At 44.2% G+C, this 19,991-nt stretch overlaps 1 protein-coding gene across 2 annotated transcripts in view; it reads left to right on the top strand.

The window, feature by feature from the left end:
- LOC110496423 (ubiquitin-conjugating enzyme E2 E2) overlaps positions 1-8,209 on the top strand; it is a 60,988-nt gene extending 52,779 nt beyond the window's left edge. For both annotated transcript variants that reach the window (XM_090208846.1, XM_036952992.2), the window contains exons 5-6: positions 3,003-3,150; positions 6,670-8,209. In XM_090208846.1, coding sequence (XP_090064972.1) covers positions 3,003-3,150; positions 6,670-6,767 — 246 coding nt within the window. In that variant the 3' untranslated portion in view covers positions 6,768-8,209. The remainder of the gene's footprint in view (positions 1-3,002; positions 3,151-6,669) is intronic.
- The last annotated feature ends 11,782 nt before the right edge of the window (positions 8,210-19,991 follow it).

The following is a 19,991-nucleotide window of genomic DNA, read 5'->3' on the forward strand; positions in this document are numbered from 1 at the left end:
TACCTTCAGGCATTTGGAAATTGCTCCCAAGGATGAACCAGACTTGTGGAGGTCTGCAATGTTTTTCTGAGGTCTTGGCTGATTTCTTTTGATTTTCCCATGATGTCAAGCAAATAGGCACTGAGTTTGAAGGTAGGCTTTGAAATACATCCAAAGGTACACCTCCAATTGACGCAAATTATGTTAATTAGCCTATCAGAAGCTTCTAAAGCCATGACATCTTTTTCTGGAATTTTCCAAGCTGTTTAAAGGCACAGTCAAGTTAGTGTATGTAAACTTCTGACCCACTGTAATTGTGATACAGTGAATTATAAGTGAAATAATCTGCCTGTAAACAATTGTTGGAAAAATGACTTGTCGTGCACAAAGTAGATGTCCTAACCGACTTGCCAAAACTATAGTTTGTTAATTTGTGGAGTAGTTGAAAAACATATGTGTGTGTGTGTGTGTGTGTGTTTGTGTGTGTGTGTGTGAATAGATAACTGCATAGAGATGCCATGGGCATGTATCTGGTAAAAAGGAGTTATACGGAATAGTTTGGTTGATAATAAGAGAGAGATCATTCAGGCTTCTTCTCTCTTTATCTTTCTGAATCAGGAATTCAGCAGTGTGTTACAGAATTGAGTTATAGAATTAAAATGTAATGTCCTGCTTAAACGTGTTTTAATGACTCCAACCTATGTAAACTTCCGACTTCAACTGTACATCTTTATTTTTAGTGCGTATTTAAGGATGGGATGTGTTCGTTTTTATTTATTTTTATTCTGAAAAGATATCTGGCAGTGGTCGGAGAAGATATTTTGAGAGCTGGAAGGTTTTGAAATAACTTTATTTTAATTGTATTTTTTTACTCCCCGTTCTCCCCAATTTCGTATTATCCAATTGTTAGTAGTTACTATCTTGTCTCATCGCTACAACTCCCATACGGGCTCGGGAGAGACGACGGTCGAAAGCCATGCGTCCTCCGAAACCCAACCAAGCCGCACTGCTTCTTAACACAGTGCGCATCCAACCCGGGAGCCAGCCGCACCAATGTGTCGGAGGAAACACCGTGCACCTAGCGACCTGGTTAGCGTGCACTGCGCCCGGCACCCCACAGGAGTCGCTAGTGCGCGATGAGACAAGGATGTCCCTACCGGCCAAGCCATCCCTAACCCGGACGACGCTAGGCCAATTGTTGAGCATGTTGAGCAACGATTTGAATAGAAGAAAATAACAACCGACAGAGAAAAGCTGGTGAATAAACTTTCTGGGCTCTGTTCACTGGCATACCGGACACCCCCGCAAGGTGGGGTTGGCCCACGAGCTCTGGGGTCCCATGCGCCTGTCATCTATTTTTGAAATGGAATAAATAATTTTGACAGTAACCCTCCAAAAGTAATTTATAATCCTTTTGAATTTAAACAAGTACTACTCTTGGGCTTCAGGAATGTGACTGAAAAAGTGAAATGTGTATATATATATATATTAGCTTTATTTAACTAGGCAAGTCAGTTAAGAACAAATTCTTATTTACAATGACGACCTAGGAACAGTGGGTTAACTGCCTTGCTCAGGGTCTGAACAACCGATTTTTACCTTGTCAGCTCGGGGATTCATTCTTGCAACCTTTCAGTTACTAGTCCAACGCTCTAACCACTAGGCTACCTGCCGCCCCATGAGGGGATATCAGTGAACAAATGCCGTGGTCAAGGCTATGATGGCACCAGTGCAATGAGTGGAGCTTTCTCAGGTGTTCAAAAGCAGACTGAGAGCCTAATGCTTCTTAGGTCGTTATTTCTGAGTTTTATTTGAGAAAATGATCTCTCCACAGAAACGACAGTGACGGGGATGGTAAAACCAGCCACATCAACATCAGGGAAACTGTGCAGAAGGGAGTTGTGCTTTAAATACAGCAGTTCTGTAACGTCTTTACTGGGGCCTCTTGTTCTCCTCAATTGCCGACCTCATCACTTTACGGAAAGAGATGAACTGTATAGGAAGCTCTGGGGACAGGTCGTCTGGATACTGGACAGATGATAAATTGGCAGATCCAAACAGATTGTCATTTTTAGCAGACAAGCCGTTTGCGATTTCTTTCATACTGGTGAACCGGCTTTTGAGTTGTGTAGTTGCAATATCAACAGTCCCTTCTCTCTGGTATATCTTGGCATGCATCACTCAAGACTAAGTTTAAATTGTGTGCAGCACAATGGACATACAGTATAATGCACAATGTCTCAGGAAAGACTGTCTGGTTTGACAATACTCGGTATAGAAACTGTGTTATGCCAGTGTTATATTATGTGTTCAGTGATTATTGAGAAAATAATCTATGCAGGTGTGTTGATTGGGGATCAGCCCTGAGACCGTTTAGTTTAGTGATTGCCTCAGGATGTGTGGCTTCTCTCTGGCTGTCGTCATCTCTAACCTTTCTCTATCTCTCTCTCTCTCTCTCTCTCTCTCTGTCTCTCTCTGTCTCTCTCTCTCTCTCTCAGTCACACTCTCTACCTTTATTCTTCTCTCTCTGCCCTCTGCTGACTGAGGATTAAAGGAAACATATCTGCTGATCTGAGAGACAGACCTCCCGTTGGGTTGGGTGGGCAGGCAGGCAGGCAGGCAGGCAGGAAGGAACAGGGTACACAAATACCCCAGACTAGACCAGCAGGTCCCTCCACACCTTGGGATAGCCTGGGAGATTATGCAGCTTTTTTGGAGCACAGTTTCCACAAGCAGGCCAGCATGGTTAATCACTCATTAAGTGATTGAGAGTGAGTGAGTTAGCTAGGGAGTGAGTGAGTGAGTGAGTCAGCTAGGGAGTGAGTAAGTGAGTCAGTGGAAGGGTGCACCTGCACCACCCCTAAGGTGGCTCCCTAAGGATGTGTGGTCTCTTGTCTTCCTGTTATTTTTCGCTCTGCTTCTTCTGTGTTACTGGCACAAAGAGATGCTCAGCTCCCCAAGGACTGGAAAGAGCACATAAACCCCAGAGTGTATTGATATAGATGTACTTTGTTGTTTCCTAGGTGACGTTCCGTACCAGGATCTACCACTGTAACATCAACAGTCAGGGTGTGATCTGTCTGGACATCCTGAAGGACAACTGGAGCCCCGCCCTCACCATCTCCAAGGTGCTGCTGTCCATCTGCTCCCTGCTCACTGACTGCAACCCTGGTGAGTGATACCCCAATCAACCAATCAGACAGAGACTCGAGAGAAGTGTCTCTCACTTTTGTTATCTATTTCACTTGCTTTGGCAATGTAAACCATAAGTTTCCCATGCCAATAAAGCCATTAAATTTAAATTGAGAGAGAGAGAGCACGTGTGAGAGACGACACACGAGAGAGAAAGTACTATCTCATCCTGGAATTTACAAGGTCTGAGGTAATCTGCCTTTAACCTAAAGAGCAGGAACCAAGACTTCATCAAAGAAATTGGAAATACAGACACTGGTTGCCCTCCCAAACAGGGAAGAGACTCAGTAGGTATGCTAATCTGGTATAGAGCAGACCTAACCCATTCTATTAAATTCGTCAAAACAGGAACATTTTATATCTGGCGAGAAATTTATAAGGAAATTATCTCATCAGAGAAAAATGTCCTCATGTGTGCTACCTATATACCCCCAATAGAATCTCCATACTTTAACAATGACAGCTTCTCCATCCTAGAGGGGGAGATCAACAATTTCCAGGCCCAGGGACATGTACTAGTCTGTGGTGACCTAAATGCCTGAACCTGACACTCACCACACAGGGGGACAAACACCTACCTGGAGGTGACAGTATGCCCTCCCAAATATGCCCCCCTAGACACAACGATGACAAAACAACCAACAAAAATGGGTCACAACTCCTGCAGCTTTGTCGGATGCTGGGTCTGTACATAGCCAATGGTAGGCTTCAAGAGAACTCTTATGGTAGATACACCTACAGCTCATCCCTTGGCTGTAGTACTGTAGACTACTTTATCACTGACCTCAACCCAGAGTCTCTCAGAGCGTTCAGTCAGCCCACTGACACCACATCAGATCACCATAAAATCACAGTCTACCTGAACAGACCAATACTCAATCATGAAGTATCAAAGCCAAAGGAGCTGCACAATATTAAGAAATGCTATAGATGGGAGGAAAGTGTGTAGAAACCTACCAAAAAACAATTAGGCAACAACAAATTCAATCCCTTTTAGACAAATTCCTGGACAAAACATTCCACTGCAATAGTGAAGGTGTAAACTTGGCAGTAGAAAGCCTAAACAGTATACTTGACCTTTTCAGATTCCCTATCAAATCTTAGAATCAGCTATTAAAAACTACCAGAACACACTGGATTCTCCAATTACATTGAATGAACTACAGGACAAAATACAAACCCTCCAATCCAAAAAGGTGGTGTTGATGATATCCTACATGAAATTATAAAATATACAGACAACAAATTCCAATTGGCTATACTTAAACTCTTTTCACATCATCTTTAGCTCTGGCATCTTCCCCAATATTTGGAACCAAGGACTGATAACCCTAATCCACAAAAGTGGAGACAAATTTGACCCCAATAACTACTGTGGGAAATGCTTCAACAGCAACCTTGGGAAAATCCTCTGCATTATCATTAACAGCAGACTTGTACATTTCCTCAATGAAAACGATGTACTGAGCAAATGTCAAATTGGCTTTTTACCAAGTTACCGTACGACAGACCAACTATTCACACTGCACACCCTAATTGACAAACAAAACAAAGGCAATAGTTTTCTCATGCTTTGTTGACTTCAAAAAAGCGTTTCACTCAATTTGGCTTTAGGATCTGCTATACAATTTGATGGAAAGTGGTGTTGGGGGAAAAGCATACGACATTATAAAATACATGTACACAAACAAGTGTGCAGTTAAAATGGCCAAAAAACAAACACATTTCTTTCCACAAGGCCGTGGGGTGAGACAGGAATGCAGCTTAAGCCCCACCCTCTTCAACATGTATATCAACGAATTGGCGAGGGCACTAAAACAGTCTGCAGCACCCGGCCTCACCCTACTAGAATCTGAAGTCAAATGTCTACTGTTTGCTGATGATCTGGTGCTTCTGTCTCCAACCAAGCAGGGCCTACAGCAGCACCTAGATATTCTGCACAGATACTGTCAAACCTGGGCCCTGACAGTAAATCTCAGTAAGACAAGAATAATGGTGTTCCAAAAAAGGTGAACAATCTGAGAGACAATGGAAGAAGGGCCAACTATGCCATCGAAGGGAACATAAACTTTGACATACCAATTAGGATCTGGCCCAAAAAAATACTTAAATCAGTTTTAGAACCTATTGCCCTTTATGGTTGTGAGGTCTGGGGTCCGCTCACCAACCAAGAATTCACAAAATGGGGGAAAAACACCAAATTGAGTAATAAAAAGTGACACAATAAAATAACAATAACGAGGCTATACACAGGGGGTTCTCATCAGTCTGGTCATTACTTCCCCTCCTCCCCCCTCGGGGGGCCCTCTCCCTCCCTCCCAGACCCCTTCCCACATTGCATAGTGGGTTTGGAGCTGTCGCTGTGGGCTCCAAGTCTAAATAGCCTCCCATCCACTCCCCCACAACTCCCCCTCCTCCCCTCCCCTTAAGGTGTCCTTATTCATGCAGTAGTAGGGGTCTAGAGGATCAATGGAATATTATGGGATATAGCAAATTCAAGGAGGAGGGGGCAGAATGACACTTAATGAACCCTCACAAGCACAATTGTATAATTCCTGGCTGTCTGGGTTGGGGTGCCACAAGGAGACCTTGCACAGTGCTCTGTAGCTCTAGTGTTTTCACCCTTTACCTCAGCCTAGCTGCGCTGGGGCCCTGATCCCACTGCTGCTCACCCAACCAGCACCTGGAGCTCAGCAGGGGGGCTGCCATTTGAATGATTTTGAATTTTGCACCCATAGAAGTAGAATGAATGGAAAGGGCATCTTCATTCAAGTAAATTATGGTATAATGGGTGGAATGGCAGCCATTCGGAGTGTACCCATACCAGGAAGTAAAAGTAGGAAGTGTACCCTTCAATCTGTGCTGTGATTTGTTGAGTCAACTCAACTGACATTACAAAAAATACATTCCATTGCATGAGCCACGTCAGTTAGAATCAGTTGATAGAACATTCCAAAAGACCATGGAAATGATTGCATCACAATACCAGGCAGGCATTGCGAGTGTACCTGTGAGTTTACCAGTCAGATTGCCAGGGTTAGAGCTTCCACGGCCATTATATTCATTCTATTTCTATGGTTGCACATCCCTGAATACACCCCTGGTCAGAGTGTGTCCCTGTGATGTGCTGTAAAAGCAATATGTCTCTGTCATTTTGCTTCACCCACCTTTCCTGTAGTACTAGTCAAGCCTGCTGTGAACACTTGATTCACATGATGTCTGTAAAAGTGTCTGCTATTTTGTATGTCATATAATTATAGAGTGTCCTACTTGAGATGAACGGGGCTTCACGACATGGAAAATGATTCATGGGTTTTTCCATTTAAGATGTTAAAGGTATTAAGGTAGTCTGTAAAAATCACAGTTAATGGAAGCAAATCGTTTATCTGAATAGTTGGGGTGACAGTTTGACTGTAAACAAACAACCAATGCATGTGATGGGATGTGATTTAATGGTGGTTAAAATAATGTCATCCATGTTGTTCTCCCTCCTCACAGCTGACCCTCTGGTAGGAAGCATCGCCACCCAGTACACAACCAACAGACCAGAGCACGACAGGATAGCCAAACAGTGGACCAAGAGATACGCCACATAGTCTGACAGCAAGGACCTCCACTGTCCCCCTCCCAGACCCATCGCCACCACCCAAAATCTGTGGAGCACACCGACCCCTCACCCCTCCGCCCCTAGCCTGGCCCCAGATCTGGTTGTGTTGTATAGCCAACTCCTATAGTCATCGCATGCCAAACAATGAATTATTGGTGTGTTTGGTATGACAATGAGGAATTACATTGACATTTAAGTAATTTAGCAGACGCTCTTATCCAGAGCGACTTACAGTTAGACCAATAGTATTTGGCTATACAGCACAAACAGATTTGGGACCAAGCTACTTGCCCCCCACTCTGAGCCCCAAATCTGTGGAAGCACACCCACCTGACCTGATTCCCCCCCCTCCCTTCCTCATCACAGATGGCACCTTCATTGGGGAGTACGGGCTCATAGTAATGGCTGGAACTGAGTGAATGGTATCAAACACATGGCACACCCAACCCTCCTCTGACAACATGAACTGTTATTTGTCCCATGCAGACACTTGATCACTTCTTTTTTTTATACAAAGAGTATATTGGGAATTTCTTTCCAATACACCGAATGTTGATATGGTCATGAAAGCTTTAATACTGTTATTCTTGTTGTTGTTCGTATTATTACATCGTTTATTGTTTTTTTTATATGCATTTATCATGAGTTGTTTTAATACTAGACCCTTTATGTGATTGATGAAAAATGTATTCTATTCTAGAGCATTTTAGTCCATGCATTCTAGAGCTCATGCATTAAAGACTCCATGCATTCTAGAGCCCATGCATTCTAGAGCCCATGCATTCTAGAGCCCATGCATTAGACTCCATGCATTCTAGAGCCCATGCATTAAAGACTCCATGCATTCTAGAGCCCATGCATTAAAGACTCCATGCATTCTAGAGCCCATGCATTAAAGACTCCATGCATTCTAGAGCCCATGCATTAAAGACTCCATGCATTAAAGACTCCATGCATTATAGAGCCCATGCATTCTAGAGCCCATGCATTAAAGACTCCATGCATTCTAGAGCCCATGCATTCTAGAGCCCATGTATTAAAGACTCCATGCATTCTAGAGCCCATGCATTAAAGACTCCATGCATTCTAGAGCCCATGCATTCTAGAGCCCATGCATTAAAGACTCCATGCATTCTAGAGCCCATGCATTCTATTAAGTGTTGTTGTTTAAGAGGCCAGTTTCAATTTAAGCCTGTCTGAATTAGTGTCTACAAATGCAGAGTGGACTTTATTCTATGATTAATCATTTGATGTTATTTTTCTGCCCCAAGAAGTTATTGACATGACAGTAAGGCTGTCTGGATCTGTGTGTAGCTGGTCTTGCTGCTCACCTCCTGTGGTGCTAGCCAGCTGGCAGTTGTTTGCTGTACATTTGCCTTGTGAGAATACATACTTATTGAATACTCAATTAAACACTGGTTGTAATGTTAATTCTAGCTCGGCTAATCTGTTGCTAATGTGCTCACTGGGGGTCCTCTTCACTGGGTTAACCGTGTTGGATTTCAATGCACAATCGATAATATTTACTGCTGTTCAATGGTCATTCAAATATGAATATTATTAAATGCACTAAAGAGGAACACTGGGTACATATTGAAGATACGCATGCTCCTCCCCATAATATTTTTACATCTTTATTTTCAAAGGATAAAGATAAGAACATTATAACAATATGGAAGAAAATGAAACATATTCTACAAGAACCAATATCACTCCCTAAAAAAACACAACGCTATGGAACAATCCTTGGATAGCTTTTCAGAATGTACCGATTTTAAATGGATCCACATGAAAAACTAAAGGCATAGAAACAGTAAATTAATTGGTAATCAGAAAATACATTTACAGTATTTCCTTGAAATTTAAAAGCAATTTTGGACTGACCAATGTAAACATGTTCAAATACGTGCACCTTCATTTCTATTTGAAATCTGTTGGGTTTCACAGCAATCTTGAGGGGATCCTATTTGAGCCAGAAAAGGATGATCATATGATTGGTAAGATATTCAAAACCTTGCAGAAAGCTTATCCAACTGACACTTAGAAAAAAATGTCAACGATTGGAACCAAGACTTGCGTAATAAATTCTATACAAGGGACAAAATTCACAGATTAAATGTAAAACTAACAATGACTCAATAATCCATGCCTTCTGGGAACGCTATAAAGTCCAAAAGTTATGGACACAGAAGGTTGGCTGTTAGAAGTATTACAATGCAAATATACTTTTAGTCCGTCTGTCTGCATATTTCAAGATATGTCATATGGGGGTGCAGTGAGACGGTTCTGCCGAGTTCTGCAGAGTTGTTCGAGGAAGGAGAGAGGAAGACTCCACACCACTCTCTCACTTCAGTATCATACCTAGTTATATTCTGATGTTCTCTGTGTGTGTTTTCTATACCTGTTCGCTCCTCACCCTGTAAACTTTACAGGCACCCCCACCCCTTGGCTGCAAACCTATTAATTTAGTGTACCCTGCGCGCACAACCCATGTGGAATTCTGGGTCTCTGGCAACGTCTGCAGTGAAGAACGCAGAGTTCATCTCAGTCTATGATGCCCTTCAGTACCTTTACTTTTTGGCCCTGACGGAGATGTGGATCACCCCAGAGAACACGGCTACTCCAGATGCTCTTTCTTCATCTGACTATGTTTTCTCTCTGGTCGTCACAGTGGTGGCACATGTCTACTTATTTCTCCTAACTGGAGATTTTCTCTTTTCTCCCTCTATCACCTGTCCATCTCCTCATTTGAATTCCATGCTGTCACTGTCACTTGTCCACTCAAGCTTAACATTGTTGTCATCTATCACCCACCAGGTGCCCTTGGAGAATTCCTCAATGAGCTTCACACCTTGATAAGTTAATTTCCTGACGATGGCTCACCGCTCTTCGTAATTTCCAACTTTGATTAATTTATTTCCAACTCTCTCTTTCCCCTCCTTGCCTATTTTCACCTCACCCTTTCCCAGTCCCCTCCAACTCACAGGGCAGGCAGTACGCTTGACCTCACCCTTTCCCAGTCCCCTCCAACTCACAGGGCAGGCAGTACGCTTGACCTCACCCTTTCCCAGTCCCCTCGAACTCACAGGGCAGGCAGTACGCTTGACCTCACCCTTTCCCGATCCCCTCCAACTCACAGGGCAGGCAGTACGCTTGACCTCACCCTTTCCCAGTCCCCTCCAACTCACAGGGCAGGCAGTACGCTTGACCTCACCCTTTCCCGATCCCCTCCAACTCGCAGGGCAGGCAGTACGCTTGACCTAACCCTTTCCCGATCCCCTCCAACTCAGAAGGCAGGCAGTACTCTTGACCTCATCTTTACTAGAGGCTGCTCGCCTACTAATCTCACTGCAAACCCCTTCCAGGTCTCTGATCACTTTTGTTTCCTTTTCTGTCTCCCTTTCCTCCAACTCTAACCACCCAGCCCCTACGCTGATGGTCATGCGCCATCGCAATCTTCACTCTCTCTCTCCCACTAGTCTCTCCTCTTCTATCCTATCTTCTCTCCCTTCTGCTAAATCCTTCTCCATTCTGTCTCCTCTTCGACCCTACTCCCCTCCCTTTCCGCATCCTATGACTCGCAATGTCTCCTTTCTTCCCAGCCCGCTCGGCCCTCCCCACCTGCTCCGTGACTGAGTGACTCATTGCGAGTTTACAGAACAGGGCAGCTGAGCAAAAATGGCGGGAAAACTAAACTTCCGGAAGACCTATCATCCTTTCATTCCCTCCTCTCTACCTTCTCTTCCTCTGTATCCCCTGCTAAAGCCACTTTCTATCATTCTAAATGTCAAGATGCTACCTCTAACCTTAGGAAAATCTTTTCCACCTTCTCCTCCCTCCTTAATCCTCCCCCCCCCCCCCTCCCTTTCTGTGATGACTTTGTCAATCACTTTGAAAAGAAGGTTGACGACATCCGCTCCTCATTCACTCAGCTTATTGTGTCCTCTGTTCCCACTCACACAGAACTACCCTACGCCTTGACCTCTTTCTCCCCTCCAGATGAAATACTGCGACTAGTGAGGTCTGGCCACCCGACAACCTGCCCGCTTGACCCCTTCCCCTCCTCCAGACTCTGGAGACCTTCTCCCATTCCTCACTTCCCTCATCAATTCATCCCTGACCACTGGCTACGTCCCCTCCAAAATGGCTGAGTCGCTCCCCTCCTCAAGAAACCAACACTCGACTCATCTGACGTCAAAAACTATAGACCTGTATCCCTTCTTTCTTTTATTTACAAAACACTTGAGCTTGCTGTCTCTGATCAACTTTCTCGTTATCTCTCTCAGAACAATCTTCTTGACTCTAATCAGTCAGGCTTCAAGACGGGTCAGTCAACTGAGACTGCTCTTCTCTGTGTCACAGAGGCTCTCCGCACTGCCAAAGCTGACTCTCTCTCCTCTGTTCTCATCCTCCTAGATCTATCCACTGCCTTCAACACCGTAAACTATCCAATCCTCCTCTCCACCTTCTCAGGGCTGGGTGTCTCAGGCTCTATCAGATCCTCATCTCCACCTTCTTACGGCTGGGTGTCTCAGGCTTTGCATTCTCTTGGATTGTATCCTACCTGGCAGGTCACTCCTACCAGGTGACATGGAGAGGATCTGTATCTGCACCATGTACTTTCACTACTGGTGTCCCCCAGGGCTCGGTTCTTGGCCCTCTTCTCTCTATACACCAAGCCACTCGGCTCCGTCATATCCTCACATGGTTTCTCCTATCATTGCTATGCGGATGACACAACTACATTTCTCCTTCCCCCCTTCTGACACCTAGGTGGCGACACGCATCTCTGCATGCCTGGCAGATATCTCAGCTTGGATGTCGGCCCACCACCTCAAGCTCAACAAGACAGCTGCTCATCCTCCCAGGAAAGGCCTGCCCACTCAAAGACCTCTCCATCACGGTTGACAACTCCACAGTGTCGCCCTCCCAGAGTGCAAAGAACCTTGGTGTGACCCTGGACAACAGCCTGTCATTCTCTGCAAACATCAAAGCAGTGACTCGCTCCTGCAGGTTTATGCTCTACAACATACATAGAGTACAAACCTACCTCACATAGGAAGAGATGCAGGTCCTAATCCAGGCACTTGACATCTCTTGTCTGGACAACAACAATTCGCTGTTGGCTGGGCTCCCAGCTTGTGCCATCAAACCCTTGCAATTTATCCAGAACACTACAGCAAGCCTGGTTTTCAACCTTGGTACCACAATGGTGGAACCAGCTCCCCTTGAAGCTAGGACAGCAGAGTCCCAGCCCATCTTCCGAAAGCACTTGAAATCCAATATCTCTCCAAAGAGTATCTTTAAATAAACCCCCTCAACAAACAAAAAAACCTGAACCAACACTTGACCCCCCCCCCATCCCGACCTGTCCCTTCTAGCTCTGACTCTGCTGATAGCTACTTTGAGGGAAAGTGTACTTATTATGCCTGTGATATGTTGTTGTCCCACCTAGCTATCTTAAGATGAACACTCTGGATAAGAGCATCTGCTAAATGACTAAAATGTAAATGTATACCCAATGGGTTGGACGATACTTTTCTCGTCAATCATTTAGAAAAAAATGTACGTGTAAAAACTGTAAATCAACCAATCCTCCATCGTTAACACAATGGAAAGGTCAAATGCTTTATCTAAATGTTGAAAGTGCGTGGGGGGTGGAGAGAACAAAAAGTGTGCAGTTTGAGGCCATGTGGTGGAGAGTGATGCGGGCGTTGGAGATAGGGGTGAGAGCAGGTGAGTCTGGGCAGGGGTGATGGTGTGAATGTTTGTGTATGTCTGTATGTGTATGTTTTTGTATTGTAAAACATTTCATAAAATATAATACACCCATTTTAGACGGTTTATTATTTTCTCATGACACATTTTAAAGCTCCATTTTCAAGAACTTTTCCTTTTTATGATCAGTGATGCAAGTTAAAGCTACTTACTGTATGTTCACGTAAAGAACTCTCATCTTGTCCCCTGTCTATTCACAGTGACAGTTCCAGAGATTCCATTCTGTAATTCTACAGTTCTGAGTTCCAGCCATTAGAACTACCACAGTTTAGTTCCTAATATTCCAGTATCAAAATGTAGGACACCCCCTGCAATGGAACAGAACATAGACAGTATGTTGAGCCTCAACATCTGGATGCATGCCTTCACTCCTAATGTGTGTCAGGCTGTCAGGCTGAAAGGAACATTCCAAATGAAATGTTTGGTTTTGAGCTTTGTGGAGTCTTGTTTTGTGAAAATGATTCATTAGTTAAGAGTTCATTATTAATTAGGCAGCAATGCTGCTTCTTATTGCAAATTACGTCAATGGCCTCAGTCATTGTAGGCCTATTCCAACATAAACCAGCACCACATCTTCCCTCTGGCACATGGATTGCTCAGCCCTCTCTAGAGAGACTGAGCATTAGTGGTGAGAAGAGAACTGATCCAGGATGAATTAGTAGAATCATTGCCTTTTCAAAGCCAGAGTTGAGAGGAGTGGAGTCAGGCCTTACAATTCTGTATTGTGCAGCCATAAATTATTTGGTGTAGGTTGGACCCTGATTCCTATCAGGCAAAGAGGAGAGACACCAGCGGAGGGATGGAATTGTTGTTGCCAGGCAGGGAATGGAAGGGGGGACCTCACCTCTCCATTTCTACTTCACAGTGGGGCAGGGGGAAACTGTAGATAAAGACTTAACGAGTCTCTAGTCTACAAAATGACTAAACTATTGAAAATGGAGTGGTCAATTAAGCAATAAGGCCCGAGGAGGTGTGGTATATGGCCAATATACCACTGCTAAGGGCTATTCTTATGCACGACGCAACATGAGTAGAGCCATGGTATATTGGCCATATATCACAAACCCCAGAGGTGCCTTATTGCTATTATAAACTGTTTTTCCCCACCTTTATTTAACCAGGAGGCTAGTTGAGAACAAGTTCGCATTTACAACTGCGACCTGGCCAAGATGAAGCAAAGCAGTTCGACACAAACAATAACACAGAGTTACACATGGAATAAACAAACATACAGTCAATAATACAATATAAAAAAGTCTATATACAGTGTGTGCAAATGAGGTAGGATAAGGGAGGTAAGGCAATAAATAGGCCATAGTGGAGAAATAATTACAATAAAGCAATTAAACACTGAAGTGATAGATGTGCAGAAGATGAGCGTGCAAGTAGAGATACTGGGGTGCAAAGAAGCAAAATAAATCAAATAACAGTATGAGGATGAGGTAGTTAGGTGGGCTATTTACAGATGGGCTATGTTCAGGCGCAGTGATCTGTGAGCTGCTGTAACAGTTGATGCTTAAAGCTAGTGAGGGAGATATAAGTCTCCAGCTTCAGTGATTTTTGCAGTTCATTCCAGTCATTGGTAGCAGAGAACTGGAAGGAAAGGCGGCTGAAGGAGGAATTGGCATTGGGGGTGACCAGTGAAATATACCTGCTGGAGCTCGTGCTACGGGTGGGTGCTGTTATGGTGACCAGTGAGCTGAGATTTACCTAGCAAAGACTTGTAGATGACCTGGAGCCAGTGGGTTTCGCGGCGAATATGAAGCGAGGGCCAGCCAACGAGAGCATACAGGTCGCAGTGGTAGGTAGTATATGGAGCTTTGGTGACAAAACAGATGGCACTGTGATAGACTGCATCCAATTTGCTGAGTAGAGTGTTGGAGGCTATTTTGTAAATGACATCACCGAAGGAAGTCAAGGATCGGTAGGATGGTCAGTTTTACGAGGGTATGTTTGGCAGTATGAGTGTGGCATTGAAGCTCGTCTGGAGGTTAGTTAACACAGTGTCCAAAGAAGGGCCAGAAGAATACAGAATGGTGTCATCTGCGTAGAGGTGGATCAGAGAGTCACCAGCAGCAAGAGAGACATCATTGATGTATACAGAGAAAAGAACCCTGTGGCACCCCCATAGAGACTGCCAGAGGTCCGGACAACAGGCCCTCTGATTTGACACACTGAAGTAGTTGGTGAACCAGGCAAGCGAAGCAGTCATTTAAGAAACCAAGGCTGTTGAGTCTGCCGATAAGAATGTGGTGATTGACAGAGTCGAAAGCTTTGGCCAGGTCAATGAATACAGCTGCACAATATTGTCACTTATTGATGGCGGTTATGATATCGTTTAGGACCTTGCGCGTGGCTGAGGTGCATCCATGACCAGCTCGGAAACCAGATTGCATAGCGGAGAAGGTACAGTGGGATTCGAAATGGTCAGTGATCTGTTTGTTAACTTGGCTTTCGAAGACCTTAGAAAGGCAGGGTAGGATAGATATAGGTCTGTAGCAGTTTGGGTCTAGAGTGTCTCCCCCTTTGAAGAGGGGGATGACCGCGGCAGCTTTCCAGTCTTTGGGGATCTCAGACAATAGGAAAGAGAGGTTGAACAGGCTAGTAATAGGGCTTGCAACAATTTCGGTGGATAATTTTAGAAAGAGAGGGTCCAGATTATCTAGCCCGGCTGATATGATTTGCAGCTCTTTCAGAACATCAGTTATCTGGATTTGGGTGAAGGAGAAATGGCAGATGCTTGGGCAAGTTGCTGTGGGGGTTGCAGGGCTGTGGACCGGGGTAGGGGTAGCCAGGTGGAAAGCATAGCCAGCCGTAGAAAAAGGCTTGCTCTTTTTCTCCATGGACTTTACAGTGTCCCAGAACTTTTTGGAGTTTGTGCTTCAGGATGCAAATTTCTGTTTGACAAAGCTAGCCTTTGCTTTCCTAACTGCCTGTGTGTATTGGTTCCGAACTTCCTTGAAAAGTTGCATATCGCGGGGGCTAGTCGATGCTAATTCAGTACGCTACAGGATGTTTTTGTGCTGGTCAAGGGCAATCAGGTCTGGAGTGAACCACGGTCTATATCTGTTCCTGGTTCTACATTTCTTCAATGGGTCATGCTTATTTAAGATGGTGAGGAAAGCACTTTTAAAGAATAACCAGGCATCCTCTACTGACGGAATGAGATCAATATCATTCCAGGACACCCGGGCCAGGTCGATTATAAAGGCCTGCTCGCTGAAGTGTTTTAGGGAGCGTTTGACTATGATGAGGGGTGATCGCTGAAATCCTGGTTGAAGACAGCAGAGGTGTATTTAGAGGGCAGGTTGGTTAGGATGATATCTATGAGGGTACCCGTGTTTACAGATTTGGGGTTGTAACTGGTAGGTTCATTGATAATTTGTGTGAGATTGAGGGCATCAAGCTTAGATTGTAGGAAGGACGGGGTGTTAAGCATGTCCCAGTTTAGGTCACGTAACAGCACGAGCTCTGAAGATAGATGGGGGGCAATCAATTCACATATGGTGCCCAGTGCACAGCTGGGGGCAGAAGGTGGTCTATAGCAAGCAGCAGCAGTGAGAGACTTGTTTCTGGAAAAGTGGATTTTTAAAAGTAGAAGCTTAAATTGTTTGGGCACAGACCTGGATAGTAAGACAGAACTCTGCAGGCTAGCTCTGCGGTAGATTGAAACTCCGCCCCCTTTGGCAGTTCTATCTTGTCGGAAAATGTTATAGTTAGGGATGGACATTTCATGGTTTTTGGAATCAGACATGGCTAGGACATCCGGGTTGGCAGAGTGTGCTAAGGCAGTGAATAAAACAAACTTAGGGAGGAGGCTTCAAATGTTAACATGCATGAAACCAAGGCTTTTAAGGTTACAGAAGTCAATAAATGAAAGTGCCTGGTTACCAATGTAATTAGAGCCCATGATATACGGTCTGATATACCATGGCTGTCAGCCAATCAGCATTCAGGTCTCGAACCACCCAATTTATAATATAATCCATATCTAACATCTCAACCTTTTCTGAGGGACTGGCTGCCGGTATGATGTGTTATTCCTAATTTGAGGTCAGTAAATCCCACAGGTTGGTGGTGCTGGTCAATGGTTTAAGGGTAGACTCAATCAGACCATCTGACTGGAGAGGTTGACTGTTAGCCTTGTGGCCTACTGCACTCAAATGAACCCTTTAAGACCAATATTGGTCATGTGTAGACATTCAAAATGTAGTTAAGCGGACTTTGTATGGACCATCAATAAATCAAATGTATTTATAAAGCCCTTCTTACATCAGCTGATGTCACAAAGTGCTATACAGAAACCCAGCCTAAAACCCCAAACAGCAAGCAATGCAGGTGTCGGCTCACGGGGGCTAGGAAGAACTCCCTAGAAAGGACAATCTCCTGTGGTCTGCCATCATCACATTGAAGAAGCCATCCCATGTGGTGAAGCCACTCCACCAGGTGAGTTCTGACTGTCCAAAACAGTAGCCTACATGTACCTGTAACTTAGCGTCTTCGCTCGGTTATCCATTAGCCTACATGGCCCATTGCTACCTGCAATAAGAGGATGGGAGACAATTTGGAAGGAATGCTTTGGCATGCAGGAAACTTAATGTAACCTAATATGACCATCATAAAGAAGAGATAAGAACATATCATCTCTCTCTGTCACCCTCTGCTGATTATTGGGAGTGTCTGGTAACTTAACTTTTTAATTATGTATTGATGAGCACATTACATTATATCAGAGGAGGCTGGTCGGAGGAGCTATAGGGTGACAGGCTCATTGTAATGGCTGGAACGGAATAAATGGAACGGTATCAAAAGCATCAAAGATATGGAAATCACGTTTGACTCTGTTCCATTCCAGCCATTACAATGATCCCGTCCTATAGCTCCTCCCACTAGCCTCCACTGCATTTTATATATATATATATATATATATACACATACACATGCATGCATACATACATACATACATACATACATACACACACACACACACACACACACACACAGTGGGGCAAATAAGGATTTAGTCAGCCACCAATTGTTCAAGTTCTCCCACTTAAAAAGATGAGAGGCCTCTAATTTTCATCATAGGTACACTTCAACTATGACAGCCAAAATAAGAAAAAGAAATCCAGAAAAATCACATTTTAGGATTTATAATGAATTTATTTGCAAATTAGAAATCAACTGTGGGAGCAATTATTAGGAAATGGAAGACATACAAGACCACTAATAATCTCCCTCGATCTGGGGCTCAACGCAAAATCTCACCGCGTGGGGTCAAAATGATCACAAGAACGGTGAGCAAAAATCCCAGAATCACGCGGGGGAACCTAGTGAATGACCTGCAGAGAGCTGGGACCAAAGTAACAAAGCCTACCATCAGTAACACACTACGCCGCCAGGGACTCAAATCCTGCAGTGCCAGACGTGTCCCCCTGCTTAAACCAGTACATGTCCAGGCCCGTCTGAAGTTTGCTAGAGAGCATTTGGATGATCCAGAAGGAATTGGGAGAATGTCATATGGTCAGATGAAACCAAAATAGTACTTTTTGGTAAAAACTCAACTCGTCGTGTTTGGAGGACAAAGAATGCTGAGTTGCATCCAAAGAACACCATACCTACTGTGAAGCATGGGGGTGGAAACATCATGCTTTGGGGCTGTTTTTCTGCAAAGGGACCAGGACGACTGATCCGTGTAAAGGAAAGAATGAATGGGGCCATGTATCGTGAGATTTTGAGTGAAAACCTCCTTCCATCAGCAAGGGCATTGAAGATGAAACCTGGCTGGGTCTTTCAGCATGACAATGATCCCAAACACACCGCTCAGGCAACAAAGGAGTGGCCTCGTAAGAAGCATTTCAAGGTCCTGGAGTGGCCTAGCCAGTCTCCAGATCTCAACCCCATAGAAAGTCTTTGGAGGGAGTTGAAAGTCTGTGTTGCCCAGCAACAGCCCCAAAACATCACTGCTCTATAGGAGATCTGCATGGAGGAATGGGCCAAAATACCAGCAACAGTGTGTGAAAACCTTGTGAAGACTTACAGAAAACGATTGACCTCTGTCATTGCCAACAAAGGGTATTTAACAAAGTATTAAGAAACCTTTGTTATTTACCAAATACTTATTTTCCACCATAATTGCAAATAAATTCATTAAAAATCCTACAATGTGATTTTCTGGATTTTTTTTCTCATTTTGTCTGTCATAGTTGAAGTGTATCTATGATAAATTACAGGCCTCTCATCTTTTTAAGTGGGAGAACTTGCACAATTGGTGGCTGACTAAATACTTTTTTGCCCCACTGTATATATATATATGACACAACATGTAATGTGTTGGTCCCATGTTTCATGAGCTGAAATAAAAGATTCAAAACATTTTCCAGAAGCACTAAAAGCTTTCCTTTTAAATTCTGTGCACAAATTTGTTAACATCCCTGTTAGTGAGCATTTCTCCTTTGCAAAGATAATCCATCCTCCTGATGGGTGTGTTAAATCAAGAATCTGATTAAAGAGCATGATCATTACACAGGTTCACCTTGTGCTGGGGACAATAAAAGGCCACTCTAAAACGTGCAGATTTGTCACAACACAATGCCACATTTGTTGTGTGTCTTAAGTTTTGAGGGTGTGTGCAATTGGCATGCTGACTGCAGGAATGTCCACCAGAGCTGTTGCAAGATAATTTAATGTTCTTGTCTCTACCATAAGCTGCCTCCAGTGTCATTTTAGAGAAATTGGCAGTACATCCAACCGGCCTCTCAGCCGCAGACAGCCCAGGACCTCCACATCCGGCTTCTTCACCTGCAGGATCATCTGAGACCAGCCACCCAAGCAGCTGATGAAACTATTGGTTTGCACAACCAAATAATTTCTTCACAAACTGTCAGAAACCATCTCAGGGAAGCTTATCTGCGTACTCGTCATAACTGACTTCAGAGGGCAAACGCTCACCTTCGATGACCACTGGCATGCTGGAAAAGTGTGTTTCACGGGGGAATCACAGTTCCAACTGTACCTGGTATACGGCAGATAGCTTGTATGGTGTCGTGTGGGTGAGCGGTTTGCTGATGTCAATGTTGTGAACAGAGTGCCTCATGGTTGCGGTGGGGTTATGGTATGGACAAAAACACAATTGCATTTTATCGATGGCAATGTGAATGCACAGAGATTCCGTGACGAGATCCTGAGGCCCATTGACGTGCCCTTCATCCGCCGCCATCACCTCATGTTTCAGCATGATAATGCACAGCCCCATGTCGCAAGGATCTGTACACTATTCCTGGATGCTGAAAATGCCCCAGTTCTTCCATAGGCTGCATACTCACCAGACATGTCACCCATTGAGCATGTTTGAGATGCTCTGGATCTACGTGTATGACAGTTCCCGCCAACATCCAGCAACTTTGCACAGCCACTGAAGAGGAGTGGGACAATA

The sequence above is a fragment of the Oncorhynchus mykiss genome, chromosome 18 (assembly GCF_057628025.1).
Source record: "Oncorhynchus mykiss isolate SJ-2025 chromosome 18, ASM5762802v1, whole genome shotgun sequence".
In the NCBI taxonomy this organism is placed as follows: Eukaryota; Metazoa; Chordata; class Actinopteri; order Salmoniformes; family Salmonidae; genus Oncorhynchus; species Oncorhynchus mykiss.